This window comes from Carassius auratus, chromosome 27 (genome assembly GCF_003368295.1).
Source record: "Carassius auratus strain Wakin chromosome 27, ASM336829v1, whole genome shotgun sequence".
Classification (NCBI taxonomy): domain Eukaryota; kingdom Metazoa; phylum Chordata; class Actinopteri; order Cypriniformes; family Cyprinidae; genus Carassius; species Carassius auratus.
This window is the reverse complement of record NC_039269.1, coordinates 14,411,476-14,439,162: the sequence shown is the minus strand read 5'-3', so window position 1 is coordinate 14,439,162 and position 27,687 is coordinate 14,411,476. Positions and strand designations below refer to the sequence as shown.

Here is a 27,687-nt window from a genome sequence, read left to right as displayed (position 1 = left end):
GTTCTTTGCTGAACCTAAAGTTTAGCAAAGAACCACTGAAAACCTTTTTAAGAACTTTTTATATATGCATCTTTAGAAAACACCATGTGCTGGTCCATCAACCCAGGAACCGATATACTGATCTAAAAAACTAGAAAATCTAAAACTCCAAAGGAGTTTGAAAAATAAATTAATATACATTCTACAAAGAACAATTAAAAAAAGTATCTTTAATAGCGTATGGCCTAAAGCAAGGTAACGCAGGTGGGCAAATGGTTTGAAAAAAAAAAAAATACAATGCAATACAGCTTGTAACAATGAATTCACAGCAACACGTTCTTTGTAAAACTGACGACCAACTCAAAGTCACAGTTTATTTGGTTAAAAGGCATCATACAAAGGCACGATGATGACTTCATAAATCACACAATCATAAATCACCTGCCGTTAAATGTTTACTTCATGAGCTGTGCCCTAGTTTTGCTTTAGAGCCTATGGAATGAACCTAGAGGTGATTTTGAGAGGTTTGTCTCGCTTGTTCCAGTGAACCCTTACGAGTAAGAGAGTGGAAGACCATATCCCAGTGAGATGGAGCCGAGTCCTGCACTGTGGCACACTCAGGTGGTCCCGCTGGAAACAGACCTGGAGAGGGTGAGCTTGCATCCTGAGTGCTCCATCTGCTTCAACATCTATGACAATGTCTTCAAAACGCCAAAACAGTTGGACTGCACACACACCTTCTGCCTCGAGTGCCTTTCCCGCATTATGACCACCTCCATGGACCCCCAAAACTCAAAAATCTCCTGCCCCTTCTGCCGCCATCCCACTACCATCCCCAAAAAAGGCCCTCCGGCTTTGACCACCAGCCAGGAGGTGCTGTGTCGTCTGCCCGTCCACCAGCAGCAAGAGGAACCGGTGTGGCTGGACGGAGAGAGGCTGTGCTATCAGCGGCCAATAGACATTCCAGGTGTGCCAGCGTTCTGCATCTGTGTCAATATTGGGGCCAGTGGACAAAGCACTGTATCTTCTTCCCAAACTCGACCACGACTTGGGCTTCTGGAACGACTGATGGATTCGAAGCGTTTAGTGATATTTATATTCCTCATGGTGCTGCTGCTGGGGATCGTTCTGTGGCCCCTGCAGTGCATCGTCACGACGGGCTCCATGCGTTGTGTGCCCCAGAACTTGCAGATGTCTACTACCACACCTTCTATTACCACAGTCAATGTATAAGATAGACATGTCTAGATTGTTACTGGACTTGCTAAATCAGGATGACCGGTGTCAGTTTAAAGTACATTCATAACTCCTTGCAAAGCCTGCTGGGTGCTCAAGGGGTTAAGGCAAGCAGCAGGACAGCTGTAAAGACTCAAGAACTGTATCGGAATCATTATGTCACCTTACAGCACATGTGAACAAGTGTGACAAAACTGATCGACGGCTAAATGTCTGCTTACATTGATCAAAACAACATTTTTACAGAATTCTTGGAGCAATTTTGCAGGCAAAAAAGGTCCATTGTCAGTAGTGTCATGATGTGAAATGAAAGTCACAGCAGCTTTCTGTTGGTCAACATGGCAAATCTGCATTACCAACATGAACATGAGCGAAATCTGTTTTGAGAACCTTTTCCAGATGATCACACACATTTCTATTGAAATTTGAGTTGACTTGAGAACAGTACATTTAACTGCAGCTTAATCCAAAGAAAGCAGAATGTTTTTTTTTTTACTTGTACATTCATTTATCTTTTTTTTATTTGATTGTATTTCATCCCATGAAGTGTATTTTGTTTACAAAAAAAAAGTGAACTGATTCTGTAAACCACACAAGGAAGTTCAAGGAATGGTGTCACGGAATGTTTTTCAATTTTAATAGGTACAATAATGATAAAACAGATTCACGTGGCCCTAATTTATCACTTCCTGCTCTAGGATGGTTAAACCAACACACCTCAAAGAATAACCATCTGAAACACAAGCCCTGCGGTGACTGGTCCTGTGTACACGCTCACACCCACGTAAACTGATCCTCTGAGTGTGTTTTGTGGGGATGAATTATCAGTTTCCTACTTCCAGGTGTTTTCTATTCAAATAAACTAATGTTACGTCGTTCATTATTAAACCCTGAAGAGAGAAGGAAATTATGAAGCAGGAAGGAAATAAGAAATGGGTCAACAATTGCTTGTTTGGAGCAAGGTGAAATGAGTCAAAGACAATTAGTTGAAAGTTCCCAGTGTATGCTTTATTATGCAATAACTATTCCTGTATTGTCATTTGAAATGCAAGTTTTTACACCAGTTGTGTCTTTCAGGGCAGAAGGCATTTTAGGCTGAACCAGTGCAAGAGGGAACACAGTCTTTATCACACAAGGACAATCACCACGACACGATTCAGATCAAACCTACTGATCATCAACTGAGATAATAAAAAAACCCACCAACATAGTATTCAAGTAAATTTAAAGAGAATACTTTTTTTGTGTGTGTGAAATTGTGATAATGCAAGCAGAAAGCTTTGTAACTGTTGATGTTTTGTATAACTGTAGTAGTAATAACAATGTTAACATCATCCTAAAATAATATGCAAAACGGCTGTGAATATTTCCATCACTGTATTAACAAACAAATAAAATATTTAATTTACAACAAATCAACTGACCACAGAAAAAAAAAAAAAAAGATTGATCTGTAACGCAAAACACCACACTGATAGCATATGAACAAAAAGTAGTCATTATATACACCTCCGAACAAAAGGACATTCTGACAGCCATAGACACTACCTTGCAGCAGTTCAAACTGAAATTCAAGTCTTAATATGTGATTACATTTTTGACCCTTTACACATTTTCACAGAGTTTGAAATAAATGAAATTTAAACAGCAGACAAACAGCTTCCAAGCGTTTCAGATGCCAGTAGTACATTGCTGTCACACGATCAGGTTCATAAATCACAAATTCATTCAATCAGTCAGTCATTCCATGGATAATGATTATCATATGCAGTGGCATTGCTTTTACTTTCTGGGCCGTTTAACAAACTCATACTTTAGTATAAAACCCAAACATTTCATCCGTTCAAGTGCAAAAAAAGCAGACCCAGGCCTCTCTCTGAACATGTACGGTAGCCCTTCCGATCATGACATCACAGATCCCCCCATGTGGCCAAAACTAACACCACTTCCACAGTCACACGCTGATTAATCACATACATTATGTCCTGCTTCATCTAAGCCAAGATGTACACTACTACTCAAAAGTTTTTAGTCTGTAAGATTTTTAAATGTCTCTAATGATCACCGAGGCTGAATATATGATCAAATATAGGCTGCACATATTACCTGATTCATCTGACCAAAACAAAAATACTGTGAAATATTGTTACAACTGAAAATAACTATTTTCTATTTGAATCTACTTTAAATTGTAATTTATTCCTGTGCAAGTACCCAGTTTTCAGTATCACATGATTTATGTTTTATTATCATCAAATGTTAAAAACTAAGGTTGTGCAGTTTAATTTTTTTTTCAGGATTCTTTGATGGATACAATAACAAATGTATTTATTTTTTAATTTAAAATAGAACATTTTTGAAATATTATAAATATGTTTATTTATCACTTTTGCTAAATTAATGCATCATTGCTAAATAAAAGTATTAGTCTCCAAAAAAAAAAAAACCATCAAAAAAATCTTACTGACCGCAAACCCTCACTGACCTGGTAGCGTATATATAACATCTTATGACATCACTGCTGAGCTCACCTAATAATAGCTACGTGTGGATTACGGCCATGTTTTAAATTACTTTTTTCGCCCTACACAAATCTATTTCTTTAATCTTAGCTGCAGGCCATCTGGCCTGTCTCCTTTTTAGTCAAAGTCTCCAACGAAATGCATCCTGACATTCCCCCCTCTCTTGTAGAGGTTTTGTAACACCACGGTTTTCATTTAGCGTAAAAAAAATTGAAGGCCTCCTCAGTGCAATCACAACCCACTATTGACGTAAAGAGCTTTATCAGCCCATTTATAACACCGTAAAACACACATACCCTGTTTATATGTGATAAAAGATCTTAATGCGTCTCTTAGGAGGAAAACGTGGAATAATAGCCAAGAAAACAAGAAATGCATAATATAAAAAAAATGCCAGGCCTAGATTTCATATTCACATTCACAAATATCACAAAGAAAAGATACAATTGCTCTAAGGGAATCATAGTTGCAAACAAAATGACTCTTAACAAACCAACAAAACCCTTCCTAATAAAGGCTCACCTGATGTTTTCAGAACAAGAAAGCAGACGCATAGAGGAAGGAGCCCATTGATGAAGAGGCAGCCTGATTGGTTGATAAGCTTTTGATTGACAGTAGCACTTGACTCCCTCCAACTGTTCATTAGCCTGGAGGCAAAGCTCAATAAAAAAGCATCAACGCAGAAGCTTTTATGAATATGATGTACAGGCTGCTAATTGGCACATAATGTATAGATTCGACCAGACTGTACCAGATCAGTCCATTTAAAACACCTACTTACATATTGTATCCAAATCATTGGTCGAACTTTATTTGACCAATCACCTCTCATATGCTCTGAAAAGAAAACGGGGGATTCTTGACGCTGGGCATTGTACTTCTCTTCTTTTTATATCAACGTGCCACAAGCATCACAGACAAGCATCACAAATAACTGTTGCTTCTGAGATATATATCAAAGGCCTTTGGTTACAGTAGATGACATCCAGTAGACAAAGCAAGGTCTGGAAACAGCCGTAGACCGCATGGAAAGAGAGTAGCTTCATCCGAAGTTAAATCACTGAGTGTAAATATTCATATTTCATATATATTTCAAACGTATACAAACCATCATGTAGCTTAGTGCAGTGTACGTAGAGAGGCTTGTTAGACAAGAAGTGGGGAGAGAAAGCACCAAGTCATGCGCCCTTTGCGGGAACAATTTCAGCTGCTGCTTAGGCACTTGGTTTTGGAGTGTGAGTTTCTTAGACGTAGTAAGTCAGGAAATGAAGAGAGGAGCTGTCAGAGATTTCACAGGAATCTCTAGCCGAGCAGCTGTAGGTGCTGCTGGTGCCCCCCTCCCCCCAGTGCTTTAATCCAGTGTTGCTCCACGATAAGGTGCTTCTACACAGCACCTCTGGAACTGCAAAACAAATGAAGAGAACATTCAGGGATGCGTTCTTTAAACAATTCTGCCACTTTTACACATCCTTCATGGTTCTTTTGCAAATAGTCAAATCTGATGCATTAGTTCAGGCAGTGGAGTCATTATCTGGTGTATCTACTGTACACTGGTTGCTATAGTAATGATGTAGGTGTCATCAGCAAGATGCCAAATGACTTTTTTTTTTTTTTTACAAAGGCTGTGTCAAGCTGTCAGTATAGAAAGGACACATCCATTTGAGTCTTTCAACAAATTCTGCAAGACAAAGTGACATGACATACAGCCAAGTATGATGACACATACTCAGAATTCGTGCTCTGCATTTAACCCATCCAAAGTGCACACACACAGCAGTGAACACACACACACACCGTGAACACACACCCGGAGCAGTGGGCAGCCATTTATGCTGCGGCATTTGGGGAGCAGTTGGGGGTTCAGTGCCTTGCTCAATGATCATTTCAAATAACTGATTTTTATTTAAATATATATTTTAACATTTCATATATTCCTCTGATGGTAATTCAAAATTTTCAGCAGCCATTACTCCAATCTTCAGTGTCACATGACCTTTTAGAAATCATTCTAACAAAGAACAGAAAGTCTATGAATTAAAAAAAAAATAAAAATAAAATTAATTATTATTTATAATAAAATTAATTGCTTTGCTATTATTTTACTAAATTATATAGATTGTATTTTATGTATTTATTCGTTTATAGAGTAAGTATTTAGAGTGCATACTAACCTTTGGAAACATCAGTAGTTGTGTGTATTCTTTGAAGTATGGTGATTTTTTTAAGGTCATTTGGCATACAGTGCTGTTTTGTAAGATTATACTTTTTCTCTCACCCCATCTGTTCCTTACTGTGCTTCTCCTACTCGTTCTGTTTCTGTCTCTTCAACTTCATCAGCCTTGATGCAAGTGTGTGTGTTTGTGTGTGTGTGTGCACGTTAGCATGGCGAAGAACTGTGTGAGCGAGGGTGGAGAAACATACTCCCAGAGTTCCTGAGACAGCACCCCACAAACAGAATCTTATCTCCTGGTATTGCTGCTGGTGGAGCCCTTTGGATTTTTGATGTTCAAATTCTCATAAATGCCAGAGTCATCGTTCACTCTGTGGAAGAGTTGAAAAGAGGTGTGTTAATGAAATAAAGAGGACTGAATTTACATCTGTTCGATTATAGGGGGTCAAAACGGATGTTCCAAAATTGAAACTGACACTGTTACAAACACATTTTATGACTTGACGAACTGTATGAAATTGCATATTGTGTTTATTGTTCTAGAACAACTGACTCAGAGCAGCGTCAGAACCCTGTTGACGGAAAATGATTCACTTAGCAATAAATACATTTAGAATTGAGGAAGTGTAGGAGATAGTAGAGTTTACCAAAAGAAACTCATTAACTGTTTTCCTGTAACAACACTGTGTGGGCCATTTTTTAAAGTGTGTGTATGCGTGCACAACAGGAAATGAGCACTCACACAGATGAAGAGCGAGACGAGCTCATGTTTGGCTTGGCTCTGGCATTTGACATCTGTGGGTACTTGATGTTAGAGTACTCTCTCTCCATTGTTTTATTCCTCTGTAAAAGAAAAAAACAAGGAATATTAAAGTTAAGTTAAGTTAAATACTTAAGTTAATTAATTCAGTTAACCATTTCAATCAATTCAATTCAGTCTTAATTTTTTTTTAAATCAGATTTAATTGTTTTTTGTTTGTTGTTGTGTTTTTACTGCATTTTTCGCCAAATAAATGCAGCTTGGTGGGCATAAGAGACTTTCAAAAACACTTAAAAATCTTACCGACCCCAAAATGCTGAAGGGTAGTGTATAATATGCATACTATATCCTACAAACGGCACTGGAGAAAGCTAAATTTATGCAGAAGTTCTCTTTACTTCATTTCAAACTCGTCAAATAATTATTTTTGATAAACTCTTGACAGTCCTGTCAGTGAACATGTCACATTATTATCAGGTGAAATGAAGTGTGTAAACACCTGCTCCTCTTCCAGTCTCTTCTGAGCGGTGTCAATGTATTGCTGAACAGCCATGTAGATGAACTTGTACTGGGCCTCGGTCTGAACCATACCGGATCGTTGCTGGCGCACTCTCTGAATGGTCTTTGGGATGTCGATATCACAATCCAACCCTTAGAGATTCAGTTCAGTTGTGTTATTTTTTTATCATCAAGAGGCAAAAAATTCAATACAGAGGCAATTTTGTATAAAACAGATACCTTGTCTGTTTATGATATCAATAAGGATGTCAATTACAATAATTGTGCCTGTTCTTCCAATTCCCGCACTAGAATGACAGTGACAAATGGAGGTTTAGATTATAGAGCACACAATGAGGGGAAATGTTGTCTTTTTAAACAACTGTGTTGACATCTGATATAATCAACTCAGTTCAGCAGTTTCTTATCATTATGGCACTCTCAAAACTACATTAGTCAAAGGGATAAGTGAGGTGTGCTATACCTGCAGTGAACCACTATCGGTCCACTTTCTGGAAAGGCACTCTGGGTTCTGTTGACTTGCTCTAGGAAGCTCAAGACTCCTCCGGGTTCATTGGGAACTCCGTGATCAGGCCAGCTCAGGTACTGATAGTGCCAGATACACCTGGGAGGCTCTCTCTTTATTACAGATTAAAAAACAAAAAAAGAAAACATCAGATTATCAAACAAAATTAAGAAAAATTACTGCATCTAAACTGGACTTGTACAAAAATGTAACATAACACATCACTGAAGTAATATAAGTGTAAGCTCTCCAAGCTGCTACTGTAAACAAAAAGGTCAAAGGTCATGCCTGCCCTGAACTACATCATCTCAACTGTCACCAGAGTGCTCTTACCCTGTCTAGACGTGTGACTTCAAGCTCTCGTCGTATGTAGTCCTGAGCTGTGTGTTCCTCAATGTTCTTCACGCACACCTTCCCAAACTCCTTTGTTGAATTTAAGTCCGGCCAGTACCGCACACACTTATTCTATAGATAGAATTTCAGTTTTCAGTTACAATAAATCATGTGTGTTGTACATTTAGTTAAATAGTGATGTTTTGAATTTAAACAGTTATAGACACTTTTGAAAGGGAGTACTAAACCTCTCAAATTAAGCATCAAGAATGTTTACAAATTTTGAATTACATTTACTTTTTTTTTTTTTACCAGTTTTGTTTTTAAATAATTAATAAAATTTTTATTGTAATGTTAAATAAAGAAATTTTTTTTTTTTACATTTTGTAATTACATGTGCTGTGTATATTTTTATTATTTGAGATCTTGTGAAATTTAATTTCATGACCTACAAATTTACACACACACACACACACACACACACACACACACACACACACACACACACACACACACACACACACACACACACACACACTTGTTTTTGTGAAAAGTGGGGACATCCCATAGGTGTAATGGTTTTTATACTGTAGAAACTGTATATTCTATCGCCCTACACCTAACCCTCACAGGAAACTTTGTGCATTTTAACTTAAAAAAAAAAAAACTAATTCTGTATGGTTTTTAAGCCTTTTGAAAAATGGGGACATGGCTCATGTCCTCATAAGTCACCCTCTCCTTGTAATACCTGTGTCATACCCTGTCATTATACAGAGTTGTGTCCTGATATGTCACAAAAACAACCCCCCCCCCACACACACACAAAACAAACAAAACATTGTTCCATCCAGGGCAGGACCTCACCCGTCCTCTCTCCATCTCCTTGGTTGTCATGACAATAACATGAGTGTTTTCCTGGTACACCATTTTCCAGAAGTCTAGGACAGTGTTCTGCAGGCAGCCCTGAGTGGCGATGAACACTTTACTTTCATCCATATGACGCCCTTCTTCATTCATGCTCTAAATTAAAAAACAATCGATGAGGACTATAAAGAACATACGGAACATACAGTGTGTATAATTATTGATCACAGCTCCAGTAACCCAGCAAAAGCATGACATTTAGATTGACATGTAAGCGTTATGAGTGAAGCGGGGGGGTTTACTCGGATATAGTTAGCGTTGATGTAATCGGAGCATGGCACGTCGGGATCCGCCTCCTTGATCTGCACTCGAGTGGTGTCAACTGCAACAGAGAAAGTGATGATCAAAACAGGAACAAGAGCCCTGGAGATCCCTGTAGCTCTATCATTAAATAAAGAAACATATCTGTCCATTATGAAATCTGAAAGATAATTTACATAAAAGAGAGTAACTCACATGGTAGTATGTTCTTATATCTGTTCTTGTTTTTATTTTCTGGTCTCTGCCCCTCTTTCCTGGGGTAAAGGAGTTTACATTCTTGCTGCTGTAAAACCTACAGAACCACAGGGGACAAGATAAAGAAAGTTAGGATGAAACGTTGTTCCACGTAATAAGTAACGAATGCTTGAAAAGTATTCATTCTAACTTTGCGGTGTAATGAGACGTTGTGTTAAGTCAGCACCCCCTGCAGGAATGTCCTGTTAAACTAAACAGTTACCACCCAACAGGAACTGCAGTTTGAGAGGTCAGCAAGCAGATAGGCTTTCTATAAACAACTCTCATATCAAACACTCCTCTGAGGTCTAATGAGTGTACTACAACGGAAAGTAAGCTGTCTATTCTTTCAAACAAAACCTGGGCTGAATCATCACATCCCATGATGAACAGAAAGTATGAGTAGAAGAATGAATATGGACAGAAATACCTCAAATTCTTCCCAGAAGCCTTGCTTGGGTTTCTCCGAGTTGTCAGCTACTTTATTTAATTCCCGTACCCTGTTTTCAATGTTCGCTGCATTTATCCTTGTGGCATTGAATGGCTGGTACATAGAAAAAGAACAAGAAAAAAACAAGAAAATTTAAAAAAAGACCTAAATGTAGTTATGAGGGTTAAAAGAGTGGCATTTAATAAAAAAGATTAAAGCACAAACACACTTTAAGCTAAACAATTTAAACTAAATATTTATACAGAAACGTTATTAAAGTTATGTTAGGTTCTAAAAATGATCCAATATGCTAAAAAATATGCTTTTTTAAATGTTTTGAAATGTTCTATTTTGAATAGAAAGTTAAAAATATATAATTAAATGACTGAAACTGAATTATTTCGCAACATTATAACATAACATATTTTTTGATCAATTTAATCAATCCTTGCTGAGATTTTTGGACCCCCCGAAATAAATAAATCATTACTAACCCCATGCTTTTGAACGCTAATGTATATTATTTTACATACTTGTTCTTTGCATTCATAATTCACTGTTTGTGTGGAAATAAAAAACATATTGCTTTCAGGCTTGATTTACTCACCTGTTTAAGGTGTACAACAATTCCACTCTTCTCAACCATGGGGTTTTTCTTATAATGCTCCACTAAATCTGCCAATGTGTCAAACCTCTCCCCTCCTCCTACATCATATTTTCCATCCTGGTAAAAGAGATCAGAACATCTCTTTAAAAAGGCTGAGCTTTCTGTTCTTGAGAAAATGCTTAGCTTTCATTCCATATTTACCTGATAACGGATCATGACATGGGTAACTTTAGTCTTGCGGTCTACGTTTTCATGCTTCTCTTCATTAGTGAGGACGGAAAGCACAAAGTCTCCCGGTTTACTCTGGCTCTCTCTCACCAGGAAGCTGCCGGATTTGCCCTTGTCCGTAAGAAGCTTTTCAGCATCTCTCCCTGAGAGATGTCCATGATACCACCTGAGGGGCGGTAAAACACAACAATGGGGCACAGAAATACAAGAAGTGCATCAAAACATTTTTTTTTACTGTGATGGCAAATCTGAATTTTCAGCAGCACTTACTCAAGTTTTCAGTGACACATGATCTTTCAGAAATCATGAATGAATGAAATTATCTGTGTTTCGAAATTTACATTTAAATAGCATAAAATCAGCAAAAACACACCAATCAGAATCTCTGCATCTAAACACATATGTTTCCTGCAATGTTCTATATCTAAACCCTCTTATCGTAATGTAAGTGATTAATAATGGCAGCACCCCCCCCCCACACACACACACACAAAAACGCCTACTTTTTATTGTCACCAGTAAAACGCTTTTACATGAAATGCACATTTCCAACTTTCACTATAGAAAACTATATTCTAAACTATAGTCTGTGGTCGGAAAATGAACAGGGGTGTTCATAGAAATCTTGCAAATGTAAAGACGGTGTGAGCTGTCATGATATGAGGATATGTGTGGGAGGCACTCGCTCACAAACTGGAAAAACCACAAAAACGAACCACATACTACCTTTGAACGTAAATATGTTTTTCATCAATTATCCTTTATGTGCAGAAATATTTCACTTTGATTTCACAACATAGAGGATGTCGCAGCCCTATAAACACTAAACAAACCCAAATATGTTTAGGTGAAGGAAGTTACAAAGTACACTAGATTCCAGAATGAGACTGGACCGCTAACACATAAACATCAAACAGAATCAACGAAGGGCCTGTTCCACAGCGCTAAAACAAACTGTTAGTCATGAAATCAAGATAAGCACAGTAAATGTCTGACAAACAAACCATTAGTCTGCTACTCTTTCTTTCCAGTAATCAGCCCTCTCTGGGGTTTGAACACCAGGGGGCAGGATTTCTTCTGCCCACACTGATGCCACTGTCAAGCTCTAAGTGCTCTGGGTGGATCTGCCGTACCTCTCAGACGTGGGGTCTTTGCAGTTGAGGGGGTATTTCAGCTCGATGACATCTCCATTGCGTTCCCGCAGGAGGTCGTGCTGCTCGGTGTAGTACTGGACCAGTTCAGCCAGCGTGGCGAACTTCTCCCCTCCGTACAGGTCATAATAGTCCCCCGAGTTCTGGATTTTAATATGGGTGACCTCATCGATCCTCCTACCCAGGACAAACAGATGGGACACAACAGGGAAAATGCAGGGAGGGAGGACATGAGGGATGACAGACAGGATGGAAAAGATGGAAAAGACAATAGTTAGGAGGTTGGCATTTAAAAAAATGACACATTAAATGCTGATGTAAATGTTTTACAATGGTACAGTTATTTAGCAGACATTAATGACATAGCTTTTAAACATGAATAAACAAATTCAAATGTCTAAATCTGCACTGTAGGCCATGATTTGCCAGCAAAAGCTTTTATACATTTATATAGCCATCATAAAATTACATTTTAGCTGTAAAATATGCAGCCATCATTGCAAATGAATTAAATTGTTTTATTTTCCTATTTATTTTCTTACAGTAAAATGCAATGCTCAATTTATATTTGAGAAAAATGCCAAGACACTGTTTTTGAAGACATTCATTTCTACTAAGACAAGTGACCTTAGATATTTTGAAAAAAAAAAAAAAAAAAAACAAGAGGGACTAAATGTTTTGTAGCAGCCAAAATCACAAATTGAATATACTTAATGGAAAATTACTCTTAGTAGACTTCAGGTATACTGTCATCAAAACCGTCAAAAACTGCACAGCAGCTTTAAATGGCAGCGTATGGAAAAAGCAGAAAGGAACACCTGCATAGATATAATCAGCTGTGCTCGGGCACAAAACCACAACTTAACGCTTCGTGAGCAGATCATACCTACAGCAATGCAGCTCAGACACACACACACATAAAACTACAGTAAACAAAATCCAGTGAAAAACAGCAACCGATCTAATATGAGACCATGATTCCTCTCATTTCATTTCTCTAGCTTTCTCTAGGCATTCATCGCTCTATCCATCACTGGCCTGGCTCATGAAATTGCACTCTCCACTGTGTAATTGCATTATGGAGGTAACAGAGGAGGCAGTGCAGCACGGTGTCTCAGCAGTGTGGGGCTAATGGCTGCTGACTGCAGCAGATGAGCAGCTCTGTGCTCTGGGTCTGGCTGAGCTACTAATGCAATCACACACACACACACACACACACATTTCAAAAGAAAAACACTGGAAAAAGATCAAGTCTACAAAAATCTATTTTATAACAGTGAACAAAATAAAACAAAAATAAAATTACATAATTTTATATAAAATTCAAACAATTATTTTTTACAACTGAGACATCTCTAGATTTCTCCAAGAGTTTTTTTTCTTTTTTTTTTTTTGGACATTTGTGGAGACAACTACACTCCGCTTCCACTAAAATATAGGCACACATAAAAATCTTTATACTAGACCTACAGCACCCTGTCAGATGCCTTGAACTCAAATGTAAATGTTCAGAATGTGTGAATGTGATTCGATCATGAGCATGAGGCTGTACCATGCTATGAGTCAGAGTAGAATGACTGAGCTCTAGCTACAGTCAGATTCAAGGACACCTGCTGAATTTTATCTTCGAGCATGAGTTCATCATTGATTTTCCTGCTAAAGCCAGCCTCTGCAGAAACCAAAAGAGAAACACAATACTGCGACTGAGCTCCTCTCCATGTCCACGCTTAAAGGTGCAGGCTGTCACTGTTGCTGTAGCAACAAATGCTTATGAATGAAGAGCATAAGTGTTTCTGTGGTGATTCTTCTTCTTTAGAGAAACTCAGGAATGAATTTGGCATAGTTTTCATCTTTTTTTCTACCAGATTATTTTCCTTAACACAATCAAGTGTTGCACACAGGGCCCAAAAATAACACTTGCCAATTGCCAAATTAAGTCAAATTGATTTGGTTGAGTAAATGAAATGAGTGAGTTACTCACCAGTAACTTTATTAGGAACTGCAATATAATACAAGGTTTAAATCTAATTTTAAGTATGATTTTCAGAATCTTGCTGATGTAAGTAACACAAGACAATTTAACTACAAAGGAAAACATCTGTTGAGTCTTATAACAACTTTTACCAAAAAATTGATCTACAGAACATCATCTAGGTTGCCTAAAGTGATATCTGTTTTTCCAGAACTGCATGTGGCGGCACATATGCAGACAATTATTTTACATTAGGATGCCAAAACAAAAATATATGATGAATGAAATCATGTGATTCTTCAAATGTTCATATTTTTGTGATGGAGAGATGGAGACTACCTCATCCTGTGTGACATGATGATACATAAGGAAGGCTTAGCAAAGTGTATATCCTATAGATTGGACCTAATGGATTAAACAGTTCTGTTTACAACAGTGTTGTACTGTACAACTCATCAGACTGTCAAACATACATTTACCACTAGTGGGTTGTGAAATATATGTTTGACTGCAAAATCATCTTCTACATTTCTGTGGTCAAATGATATATCGCCAAGGCTGATATATCGACCGATATTTGGCATTTTTCATATATCGGCATCGGCCAATATGTTTTTCTGTTTAGCTGATGTGTTTTATCTAATACAGAAGTCTGTCTAATAATCAGATAGAACGGTTAAACAAAGGAATTAATGTATACAGAAAGTATTAATGATTGGTTTTATATTAGGCCGATTAGTAATAGAAAGGCACACATTATTATTATTAAATATTTATGTATTTGTGAAAAATACTGTAATCTAAAGTATAAGTATGTTTCTTTTACACATTTATTTTTTTAATACATTGCTAAATGATTTCAAATTTCTTAAATATGATTAATAATAATAATAAAAAAATGATATCGGCTTTATATCGGCTATCGGCATTATCCAAGATATCGGCATTGTCTGTCAAAAAACACATATCGGTCGACCACTACATACAATGCTAGACAATTCCAACGACTTCCATTTAATTTTCACTTCACATCGGTTCTGGATTGATTGTTACTACTGTATAAAAGTCACAATACTGAAAGTTTAACCCTAACTAGTGCGTCAAACTATGCTTTGTGAATGTAAAAACAGTTTCAGAGGGGCACTTCCTTTAGGCTGCTCCTGACAGCCATAACAGCCGGACAGGAAACATCGCCTAACACATTTCACCTGGCCCTGACACATCATACGTTACACTGCAGTGCAGTGACTCGGCTCCCAGCGTTCTGTCTGCTACTTAATGGTTAACAATAGAGCAGACACTGAGCAATAGTTTCCACCCAGGAAAAATGGTGAGAGACAGATAAGAGAAACAGAAGCATGGAGGAGGGGGAGATAATGCGATGGAGTCCCTAGGTGTCCATTTGGCCTCATAACTTTGTAATTACGTTCTTATATACATGATCTACATTAGGCCTGAGAGGCAGAATGGCAGTGAGGCAACCTGTTTTGCTTTCAGCTGATATCTGCATTGTACTGATACATTAGGTCAATTTTATGCTTCTTTATCCACAAATTTGCTCATTACATTCCAAACACACTTGCTATGATATATTATTTGATTGTTATTGTTATTTATTTAATTGTTTGTTTTACTGAGTTCATACTGTAAGCCACGAAATGTGTCACGGATCTGCTAGTTTATTATTGTGAAAAAAATCTTGAAAGGGTAATCAGGAACTTGACATGAATATTAATTTTAGTCCTAAAAAGTCATGTGAGAATACAGAGAACAATAAAACCTCAAATGACGATCCAGTCATTTGGACAACAGTCAATGTTTAGCAGTAATAACACAAAAACTTGACACAGCTGACCAATAAGAATGAAGAATTTCAGTGTGCCATATAATGAATATGGATCAGTCCATCTCAACTTGTCTAATGGAGGTTGACCAGCTTTTTATAAAGTGAAAAGTAAAGTAAAATAAAAGTAAAAATGGGTGGTTTTGCAATTACAATACAAATTGTTTATCATTCAAATAAATAAATACATATATAAATGTATTTACTTTTTTCGACAATTGCAACTGCCTAACTGCATGACTTTTTTTGGAGCATTTCAGATGGACTGACCCCTACATAAATAGGAATGTGGGCCAAAAACAATATTAAATATTATGCAAAAATATTAAAGGTCAAGTATAATTTCTGCATTAATTCTGCAACTGGAATAACAAAAACAATACAATTCCATTGTTTGAACAGAAAACGTTGTTGGCAATTAAAGAATATACTGCAACAATTTAAAAAAAAAAAAAAAAAAAAAAAAAAATCCAAGATGGTGGATGATTTAATTTAATACTGGCAAATATAAATAAAAATAGTTCTTAGTCTGCTGATGTCAAAATAAAACAAAAACAAATGAGAGTTGTGGAGTTTTATTTGTGTGCTGCACAGATTTGAAACCTATGCAGTGCGTTCCAAATTGTTTACTTATGAGATTTCCTGATAGTTACTGTATGAAGGCAGCTCCTTACATAGGCAGTAGTGAGCTCACTAGTATTTGGAACAGATGTATGTCTGTATATTTTCCAGTAATTTGGTGCTGAAAGGCACAAAACATGTGTCCAACAATACACTAATCAACAGCCTTCACTATTAACTTGTGTATATACAATGCATCTGATAATCAGAACGAGCTGACTTCATTGCTTCCCAGCTGGCCAGATAAATCAGTCTACAGGCAGCAGGGCTCCGGCCTGAAGGCTTGTGGTGGAGCTGAGCCACGTGGCCTGCGTTATGAAGAACATTAGATACAGTGAGAGTCTTACCACCATAACCACAAACAGCAGGTCTGGGGCTCCATAGCCTCCACATCTTAAAGCTATTATGAAAGCTTGTTTTTCTCTCTCTCCCTGTCCACCGACTCTCCAATCACTCATCGTACAAGCAGCTGCAATGGCTCACAGACCTTCTATGAGCTGACACTGTAATGCTTAAACACCAGCTCAGGGGCAACTTAAAAGCAGAGTTTCTGGAAAATGGGAGGGAAAGTGCCATTTATTATTGTCATCCATGTTCAAACATCTAACACTTATAGCAACCAATAACAATACTGCTGTAATACTCGATGTGCTTTGACTCAATGCAATTTATTATGTAATAATGCCAATGGTTTCACTATATAGTAAAGATTCCCTATTGTGTTTGTATTTTATGAAGTAATCTCTTGAGTTTCCACTGCATTAAACAAATGTGGACTTGACACAGAAATCTGTGACACAAACAAGCATTTTAATGCTTTACCAGGCATGGAAACAGCCAGCTAGACTAACAAGTAAGAAATCAATAATGCATAGATAAACATTTAACAGGAGAGATGCAATTCATGCTAAACTTCACAATCCAAAGCAAGCCAAAAAAACCTAATGACCGACATAAGAGTCCTGTAGAATTGAAGAGTAGAAGCGAAGTGGGGCAGATGTGGAGGAGTGCACATAACAGGACAGTAAACATGCCGACCTGACAGAGAGAGTGAAATCTCCTGGGTTGCTCTTGCTGGGTCTTGCTAGAAAGCTGCCATGGACGCCCCGTGTCAGGAGCAGGTGTTCTGCCTCGATCCCAGTGATGTTGGGATGAAACCACCTAAAATGAAAGCAAAATGACATGCTCAGCAGATACAACAAGCCCTGATCATCAATAGCTAAGAAAGCATCTCATGATCAAAACTCATAAAAATATTGCTAACACTTGTAAACGTACAATGAGAGGCTAAGGTCTGACAAAGTCACCAGTACAGCATTCTCTACTGCATTTCTAACATGTATGCTTCATTTTTACACACTATTGTTGAAATGTTTGGGGTCAGTAAGAAATTATTACTTTTTTCAGCAAGGATGCAAAAAATCAATCCAAAGTTATAATAAAGACTTTTATAAAGTTATATAAATATATCTAAAATATATATGCATTTCTGCATCCCATGGCCCTCCGAAACTCTTTGGCTCCTCCCCTTTGACACACCCATTCTAGTGATGTCATCAAGCAAGCTTATCCATAGGTATATTTGTGTCCAATTTCAAGGCGAATGCCATTTCTAATCACTTACGATTGCTGTGTTTGAAAAGTTATTTCCTAATCCTTCAGGGTTGATTGGGAGGGTGGAAGGGGACGAGAGGTCATGTGTAATCTGGGTTAGTGTTGAGCCCCAGCTGTCTGGCTGCCTGCAGCCCGTCTGTTCATACACCGGCTCCCTCACGTGAGAAGGCTTTGTGAATGGCCATCCAGGGGTCAGGAGTAATTTTATCTGTGTGCTGTTTCTAAGCGTGGCTGCCTGCTAGGGGCCCTATGTCTTAATCTCTCTTTAAGTGACCGCATGCGGGTCACTTACTTTCATCTTGACAGAACAGGGTAAATCCTGACCACACTGTATGATTGCTATTATATACATTAGAGTACACAGGATTAGGTCAGCAAGATTTCTTAAAGTTTAAGTCTCTCCTGCTCGCCAAAACTGACAAAAAGTTCTCTGTTTTAAGAAATTTTATACATAATTCCTGTATTATTAAATTCTCAAGTGTTAAATTTAAGGTAATTCTGTTATGCATGAATTAAATGAATATTCTAGATTTAATACAAGTGGAGCAGAATCTGGCTTTCTTTATTACAGAAAATAATTCTCAAAAACTCAACTATATGTAAGCCAGCGATAACATTCCCTTGGTGACAAAGAAATCACTTGAGAAAAAGAAAAAAAGAAAAAAAGCACTTGAGATGGAATGGTCCATATATTAGATATGAATCTGGGACAAATACGAAACAATAGCATTATGAGATTTACAGAGTTAAAGACATGTGCACGACAAAGAAATGTAAGATTTAAAGTCCTGGTGCATTACTGTGGACAACTCGAAATGTTCTTCAGAATTCCTCAAATGTTGTCTAAAGATTAACTTGTATTTAATGAACAGTTGTGCATATTACGTCATGAGTTCAAACTCTAACTCACTATTCTCCATCTTTCCACACAGAGCAAGTGAGCATCACTCACTTCCTCCAGTTCTTCACTGCAGAGGGAGTGTTTCAGCACCTTTGACGTTGTATCGTATCGTATCGTATCGTGGAGACTACCTGTGAGCTTTGGTAATCACGGTTTCACTGATCAGAGGGGATGTTGAGAGCTCTGAATCTCTTTCCTTCTCATCATGACTCACTGCTTCTATGATTGTATGCTTGTCAAAAGGTCCATTTTTCCCCTCCTGTCACATCATCATTATACATAGTCCTTAACTTCCCTATCTTTTCTAAAGTTTGCCACTTAAGCAAAAATATTACAATGTATTTGGATTAATAATTCATTGACATTTCAGTCAGCACTTTTCCTCCTGACAGTGACTTTCAGAAAAGCAAGTCCAAGCAGCTACAGTACGTCATAGAAACAAATTTGTACTCAAATGTATGCACAGGTTTGTAATTGTAACAAAAAAGAAACGCTTACCATAAGTAAGTTACCATATCATATATAGTGAAAAAAATATTTTATATGAATTTATTAAAAAATTCACATAATTATACTGTAAAAAATCTGCAAAATTCATGGGTTTTGGAAGTAAAACATCTGAATTAGCTTTTTTTGTAAAATTTGAATATATTTCAACAAGACAAGAAAGTTTACATTAAAATGTTGCTAAAGTTATGTTTTTTGTAAATTAATTATGTAATCTTAATTTTTTTGTGTTTGTGTGTATAACAATATGTACTGTCTATTCATGTTTATTCATTTTTGTTTTTGAAAATTACAATTGTTTTAATTGTTTAATAACAGTATATTAACATATAAGATAAAAAAATGAAATTATATACCTTATGAAATTTATTGCCACCCTGTATAAGTTTATTTTTTACAGGGAACTTTTGATAACTGACAGCTGCCTTTTTTTCTTTTTTAAAAACAGTGTACAGGGCATACACAAAAGAGATATTTTAATATATCTATAAAATGCATAATATCATTAACATGCCTCATGTGTCATGAAGAACTGAAATAAAGATATAGCACTAAATGTGGTCTGTGCTGTGTAGATAAACATGTCATCATACATTAGCTGATAATACATGGGCTCAATATCCTTTTTTCAACATTAAAGCAATGGACCAGAATATTCTGTTTTAGAATATTTAATATTTAACTGAGCCTATATGGCAAAAATATATAACTTTTTTTTCAGGAAAAAAAAAAAATTATTCGTTGTCATGTTGGTTTTACTTTTTTGCAAGTTGTCTGAGCAGTACAGCCAAAAATGTCCCTATTTCCCTTTTTTAAAAACAAAGCTAAAAATGTTTTTTTTTTTTTTTAAGATTTTTTTAAAAAGTGGTTGAAGATAAAAATCTTTAATTATTTTATCTTTGTTATAAAAAATAAGAACAACATTACAAATCCACATTATATACAAATATTATTTTTCAGGTGTATTTAGCAGTATCATTCAAGAAATTAAATGAACAAATATAAAAACAAAACATTATATACACTGTATAAACGATCCTACACTGATTCTTACAGCAGCTGTAAAACATTTTTCAGTCAAGAGCAGTGAGTGATTTCTCTCTGTTTTGTTCTTTTATTAACATTAAAGGATGTCAGAATGAAATGTTTGAATTAACGGGCAAGGCTTTAAAGCACATGCAAATAATGTACTTTTGTGATGGTGAAGTGCACTGTCCCGTGAGTGTTAACATTTGACGAATGTATCAATGTATGTCGTGTTGTACACTACACTGAGACGAAAGGGCTAGAACTGATAGAAATGCTCTCTAGCATGATACTACACTATTTCTTCAAAAGCAGATAGTGGAGACATTCAAATAATTCATTAGAATATGTACAATTATGCAACCCACAACATCAAAGACTTGATTCAGTTAGGTCTGCTCTTTATGTCTGTGTTTGGTAAACATCTTAGTAGATAATTGTGGAATTTGAGGTCATCAGAAAATACATAAAGGGAAAATAGGAGGTGTCACTTATCCCAGCTAAGCTGTTATGCATTTTCATAAAACAATGATAGTGGGCTTAGTCTGACCCCTTAACCTTTCTTTTCAGTTCCCAAAACTGTTCTCAGCCCTTCACAAAAAAAAAAAAAAGTTCTCTGAAACTATAGGAACAGATAACAATAACTTCTCAATTTCACGATAACAAAAATAAAGATTGCAAGTAGCAAAAAACACCAGACGGACAGGTTTCTCTTGTGATGGAGAGTGTTTGGTCCTTTACTCGAACGGGAATGTATGGATGCAGACATTCAGGCAAGGATCTGCACACAGGAACGAACAGCACCAGGTCACTTCTAAGCCTCACTGAGCTCCCAGCAGCTCTCCAGGAGCACAACACACAGCCACAACAAACCGCAAACCATCCTGCAAAGTGCGCACACACTCCTGCACAAACAGTGGCACCAAAAGAAAAGCGTAGCGCAGTTGCATGTGAAAACGGCATAGTCCGGATAACAAATGATAACAGCAACTAATGCCTCATGTTCCTACCTCACCATTCTGTTCGGAGCCTGTCAGAGCCCCTGCTTTGCTTCAGAGTTTGGTAATCCACGCTCAGTACAGTTACACAAGGAGGAAGAGAGGGGGCAGGGACTTGTAGGAGTGCTGCTGGTTGGAAAGAGAGTTGGGGGTGTTTAATCTGGGATTTGGATGCGTGTGAGCTGCCCTGATAGGAAAGCCAGCCAGTACAATCAGCTTTTGAGCAACTGTCCATCCCTCCTGCCTCCCCTTCCTCTCTTGCTCACTCTCTCTCTCTCTCTGAACGTGACGCAGCGTTGCCATGCTGCTTGACACACTCTTACACCCCTTATCTTTATCTTTGCTACCATTAGGTTTAAATGAAGAGTGGCAGCTTTTGGAAAAAAACAGCACTGCACATACTGCACTCACCGATGAAGGCAAGAGAAAAGAAAACAAATGAAAACAAGACAGAGAAATGTAATAGTACATTACAAGATCATATTCAGAGCGGCTTGGGTATTTAACCCTTTGAAGTCGATTAACGCATATATGCATTTTGAGTCATTTTCTCTGGATAACCCCGAAAAGAACTTAAATTACACTCTCAGTTTTAATCGTACAGATCGTAAGAGCAATACATCAATCAAATCTGTAAAGGGTCTACTTTTTTTGGGATACAGACATAATAACAAAACACCTAAGTGCACTTATAAAATAAAGATAAACAAACAAGGTGCGCTGTCTACAGCCTTTGTGTGCTCTGATCTTCATTTACAAACATGTCATTAAAATGAACTGTAACTCCGTGAATACTCAACAAAGAGACATGAGAGAGATATCTATAGAAAGCCTGAAATGTCTACTTTTAAACTAAACAAGTGCTGCCGAAAACAAATATTCTGAGATAAAGTAATCAATTTTTTTTTATGAGACAAAGCTGCTATAAACCCAACAGTTTCTAACGAATAAGTTTGAAGGATGATTTGCTCCTGCACGCGTGCACTTGCCAGCTTATGCAAACACTGTGCTCTGCTACTGTAGGTTGCATAAGTGAAAAATGCTTGCCAAGTAATGAAGTAATTCTGTAGCTAAATGTCTGACTGATTTTAAAAGAGATGGAGAACACACATGAATAAATTGCACTGGTCAGGGTCATGAAGCTTTTTTCTAATTACAGAAGAACTTTGGCATGAGTCACTATGGGACAGAGAGAAATAGGACAGGCCTTAGTGCCAGGAAAACTCCAGGATTTCCCCAGAATGGAGCTGGACACAATATCATGGGTCCAAAATATTAAGAGTTTAAACCCTAAGCTTTAGTTAAAGCTGAAGTGTGTCATTTTATAATCGCAAAAAAAAAGAAAAAAAAGACAGATTTTCCTGCCATCTGCCATTGGTTGGACAAACATACAGTTCAGACGCTCCTAATACACATCACTGTTTGAGGCTTGAGCCAATGTTGCTATGCCAGGATGCTAAAAAAAAACTAATGTTTTCTGCCAAAGAGTCAGTTTTTACACTTTCAAGGAATCAACCTACAAATGCCTCACTTCTGGCCATCTCCACATCTTAAACTGGGGCACAAAGTAAGGTTTTATGGTCAAAAGCAGTACACTTCAGCTTGAATCTTATCAGTTCTCTTTAATGCTTCATCATGGAAGTAACATTGTCCTGTGACTTCCCTTTAAACCGTCCCAAACAATCTCATAAGGACCCAATAAATGCAATCTGAGGCCATTAGTGTTATAATGGTCAGAATCCAAAGGAAGAGCTCTTCTGTTCTTTTAGCTTCCTCTTTGATAAAATAAATTCACTACTTTCTCTCCTGGCTTAATAATTAACAGCCACTGCAGCCTGTTAAAAATAACAAAGAACTCTGGGAAAAAAACGTAAAATAATAATAAATTCCAACAAGATGAACGAAAACAACAGACACTGAATGCAGTTTAAAAACAATGGCATTTTTAGTAATAGTAAAACCAACATGGAAATGAGATTCAAAATATCTGAAACAGGAATGGCCACAGTCCTCTTTTGTCACATCCACATCGGCACATTTTGTGGAGTGACAGCAGAGCCTCTCTTTTTTATGATAACTTGGGGGCACAAACAGCTTGTACAGTGAGGGCTAGAAAGAGAGAGAGCGAGTGTTATCAGGCAGAAAGTGTTCTGACAGGGGAAACACACAGGCCCACGCGCACACATTGAGCTGCCTCTTCCCTCTTACATAATGTCTCAAGTTCAACACAGTTGGCTATTTAAAGCAGCAGGCTCGCTGACAAAAAGCACTATACATAGTACCTCCAACTCAGCTTCAAAGACCCCCCTGCGTCTATATTGGGGGCAGACAGGGCCCTTTGGCTGGATTTTGGAACCGTTACTGATATTTATAGAAAAGCTGATTATGCTGCCACATGTCAGTCTAGCGGTGACACGCTGAGTCAGTTCCAACACACACGGTCCTGTCGCTTGTCTCATCTGACTTCATCTCTTCTTCAGCTTAAATTTATTTCATAAATAATTTGTAACATTATAAATGTCTTTCCTGTCAATTTAACGCATCCCCGCTGAATATATTTTTGTTCAATTCTGAGAATGATTTCTGAAGGATCATGTGACACTGAATAATGGAGTTACAGCTGCTGAAAATTTCGCTTTGTCATCACAGGAATACATTTGATTTTAAAATATTTTAAAATAGGAAACGGTTGTTTTAAATTGTAATAATATTTCACAATATTCCTGTTTTTACTGTACACTTGATCAAATCAATTTAGCAATGGAAAGCATAAGAGAAAATATTAAATACACCCACCCACCCACACACACACACACACACACACACATATAGTGTCAGACATGGGTATAGAGGTTCCACCCAGTTCTAGCTATGAATAATCTACGGCAGTGAATCTGAGTTATTTAAGTGTGAGTTCATTGATTAACAAAAGTCCCCAAGCACGTACATGTAATGTCAAATCAATTCGCATACATAACTATGGTACATACGCAGTAGCAGTCTCTCTCTCCCCTTACTGAGGGAGAAATATGTTGCCATTTTTGAACTTGCCCTAGGTTAGACAGCCCAAGGACACGTGAAACAAAATCTAACGTCAACGATCATATTCAAGTTCTTGACAGCTGATAACAACCCTTTCAATAGAAATAGCCTCCTGGAATTGCATCAAGACCTGGCTTTGCACCCTAAAAATGGTGTCTAGGAGAAAAATAAACAAGCGATGATTTATGATATGAACAATGAAATGAAGTACATCCATATACTTAATACATTGCCTTCATAATCTATATCATGATTATGGAGACATTAATCTACAGTATATATGCTACATTTGATCTGATGTGAAATAATTCCTTGATTAATAAGTAATGTGGGTTTAGGGCCATGCTGGATAGCTGTCAGTCTGCTGGACTGCTTTTAAGGGTTCATTTATAAAATGATAAATGATAATCATCAAACAACCCATGATATGTAACACTTTAGATTTCAATTTTAATATTTATGTCAATATAACAAAGAAAATGTTGACTATGATGATCCTGGTGCTTTAAGATTAGAAACGGATGACTAAAAAGAAAAAAGAAAAAACCTTTGGTAACGACTAGCAGAATTCCTGGAAATTTTGGACAGACTATCTCACTTCACCACACTGAAGGCAGTTTTCCTGTCTGTGAATTTTTAGCACAACACTATCAGTCCTGTCCTTTCTACTTTCAGACAAACAAGTCAAACTCTCAGACATACCCTAAATACTGACATACTGTCTTGTTTTGTTTTTTGATAGAAATTAATACTTTTATTTAGCAAGGATGCATACAATTTAAACAGTTTCTATTTCAAATAAATGCTGTTCAAATACATTTTTATTAATCACAGAATGATGGAAAACATTTGATCAGTTTCAACAAAGGTGCATTGTTTGAAAATATGCTTATCAATATATTTGCCTTTTTTCATAATTATTAAGTACAACACTTTGGTCAACTCATGGTTCTTATTAAATGTGCTTTAGAAAGAAAGAAAGAAAGAAAGAAAGAAACTTAGTGTGGAAATTTTGGCAACAGGTGACTATTTTTGTGCAACCAAAATATTCATGACCCCATATTTTCATGACCATACAAAAATAACCACGCAATGAGCAATCTCTTCCTTTTTCCTCTTTCCTGTACACGCTTATACACTTGCACACAAAAGATGCTTTATGGTCTAGAAAGAAAGAAGTGAGAATAATTGAAAATATAGCAGGTGGGCTTAGTAACCAAGAAAAAGTCTTCTACATTACATGAAAATAATAAAAAATAAATCTCTTTTGGACAAAAACTAGGAGCAGTTTAAATGTTCTCTAGTATGTTAAATATGCATGAACACTGAGCTAAGTAACTTTGTTTGGCCTCCTCTATGCAAAACCTCTTGTGAACAATAAAACATTTGTAAGCGTAATATATGTAAATCATCTATTGAAATAATTTTTCATTTTCCTGTTTGTATAGCACAGATAATTGAAAAACCTGCAAAATGCACAGTTCAGGTCCCTGCCACTTTAGCACATTGGACAGATTCATCCTCTGTTATGTACTGAGATCACTTTTCATACCAGTTAAAGGGTCATCACTTACTCACGTTTTTCTAAAACTGTACAACCTTCTTTTTTCAGTGGAACACAAAAAGAGATGATGGCCTCAGTCAACATTCTCTTTCTATAAATAATAAAGCCACACAAGTTAACATGCATGGGTGAACTATTCCTTTAATGAGATGAGAAGGACATCAGTAATGATAATCTAATGATGCTAATAATAGTCAATGGTAATTGTTGACAGCAGAACTATTTATATAACAGATGATGTAAAGGCAGAGTAAAGGCCAAAGGCTAACAGACTATTACTTTGACAAATGAAAGCTGCCGGTGAAGCCATAACCAGCACTGAATCCTAGAACATGTTGTGTTAACGGTTAGTGCAAGGATAGTGCAAGCATAAAGTGTGTTGTTTCCATACTGTATGTTGTTTAACCAAGGCCACCTGTGCAAACTCTCACAATAACTGGTGTGTGGTTCAGCTCTTTGTGTGCATGCATTAACCCAATGAATCTCTAGATCTCTGTTTATGCAGATATGACACTCAGAATATACAAATCATATGTCCAACTTCAGGAAACAAGCATCACACCACACTTATCCTTGGGTTAAAGTCTTTTAATTTTGGCTAAATTTAAAACCCTACACCAGAAATGTTTAGCAACAACTATTTATAAAATGCCTCTTACCTTAAATATTCATAACTAAATGTACAGTAGTCGAAACTTACACGCGCTGTTTACACACTTTTCTGTACGAACAATTGTTAGAACAGGTCGCGTGCTGTATTTGTCCAATCAATTTTACTGACCTCATACATATGCAAATAATCACGGAATTTCAAACATACAGTGTAAAATCTAAACCCACCACCCACCAAAAATAAAATAAAAATAGGCCTAAATAAAAAATATTAGATAAATTCTCAACATTGTTAAACATATCACAAGATAACAAGGAAGGCAAGAGTTTACAATAATAAATTATATGCAGCTACATTTACAGATTTGTATTAGCGCTTGAGTGCATATTTCTCTTAATATTTTAAATGATTGTTTTAGCACACGAGGTAGACTACAGTAAATACAGTAGGAGGGAATTACCATACATCTCCTAATAAACCGCCTCAATAAACTAATGAAGCACAGTTTATACTGCATTAGAGAGAGAAACTGTTACAGTGACTTTGCGCTGATTATTCACATTCAACATCCGGTAGGCGAGAGCGATGCCTACAATCTACATATGCTACTGAAAGAAAGAAAGAAAGAAAGAAAGAAAGAAAGAAAGAAAGAAAGAAAGAAAGAAAGAAAGAAAGAAAGAAAGAAAGAAAGAAAGAAAAAACCTATTCCTAAATAGTCTTTTGTATAAAATCGTTGAGCGAAGCGAACACATTTACAGTAGCTATAACGGGCCGGAGAGGACCAGGAGCCTCATTGAGCTGCGCGTCGAGCTCGATTCATTCATACAGTAACAGTAACCATCAGCACCCGCTCTTGCTGTTATAATGTAGCCTTCAGCTTACCTTCGAGACGTCATGGCCGTCCTGGGGTGCTGTCAGATGTTAAAAGTGTGTGTGAGCGGACTGAAGGGGAAAGTGTGATAAAATGATCCTGCCTTCGCCGAGTCACTGCAGCAGAACCGAGCGCGAGCGAGGGGCGTCACACAGCGCCTGACTCTCACTCACTCTCTCCGCCTCTCACTGACAGCGAACACACAACACTCATAACAGACTGGAAAAACTTTATCTGGCCGGTTCAAAACTTGTCG

The 27,687-nt window shown here is 37.1% G+C and overlaps 2 protein-coding genes across 4 annotated transcripts; one reads left to right on the top strand and one right to left on the bottom strand.

Annotated features, from left to right (window-relative positions):
• The first annotated feature begins 35 nt into the window (after positions 1-35).
• LOC113045590 (RING finger protein 223-like) lies at positions 36-2,647 on the top strand. The gene has a single exon (XM_026206034.1). It carries the CDS (start codon positions 568-570, stop codon positions 1,210-1,212), a length of 645 nt encoding a protein of 214 aa, XP_026061819.1. The 5' UTR covers positions 36-567; the 3' UTR covers positions 1,213-2,647.
• LOC113045589 (tyrosine-protein phosphatase non-receptor type 11-like) lies at positions 2,202-27,598 on the bottom strand. 3 transcript variants are annotated; one of them, XM_026206032.1, is made up of 16 exons: positions 27,443-27,598; positions 17,334-17,456; positions 11,842-12,036; positions 10,682-10,874; positions 10,481-10,597; positions 9,874-9,987; positions 9,405-9,501; positions 9,191-9,270; positions 8,889-9,044; positions 8,025-8,156; positions 7,650-7,804; positions 7,406-7,473; positions 7,167-7,318; positions 6,650-6,750; positions 6,159-6,278; positions 2,202-5,139 (listed from the first exon to the last, which is right to left on the bottom strand). In XM_026206032.1, the coding sequence occupies exons 1-15, from the start codon at positions 27,454-27,456 to the stop codon at positions 6,197-6,199; spliced, it is 1,779 nt and encodes a 592-aa protein (XP_026061817.1). In that variant the 5' UTR covers positions 27,457-27,598; the 3' UTR covers positions 2,202-5,139; positions 6,159-6,196. The 3 variants fall into 3 exon arrangements, with proteins under 3 accessions (XP_026061817.1, XP_026061816.1, XP_026061818.1); XM_026206031.1 differs by lacking the exon at positions 27,443-27,598 and adding an exon at positions 21,359-21,632; XM_026206033.1 differs by lacking the exon at positions 27,443-27,598 and adding an exon at positions 21,354-21,485.
• Between the last annotated feature and the right edge of the window lie 89 nt (positions 27,599-27,687).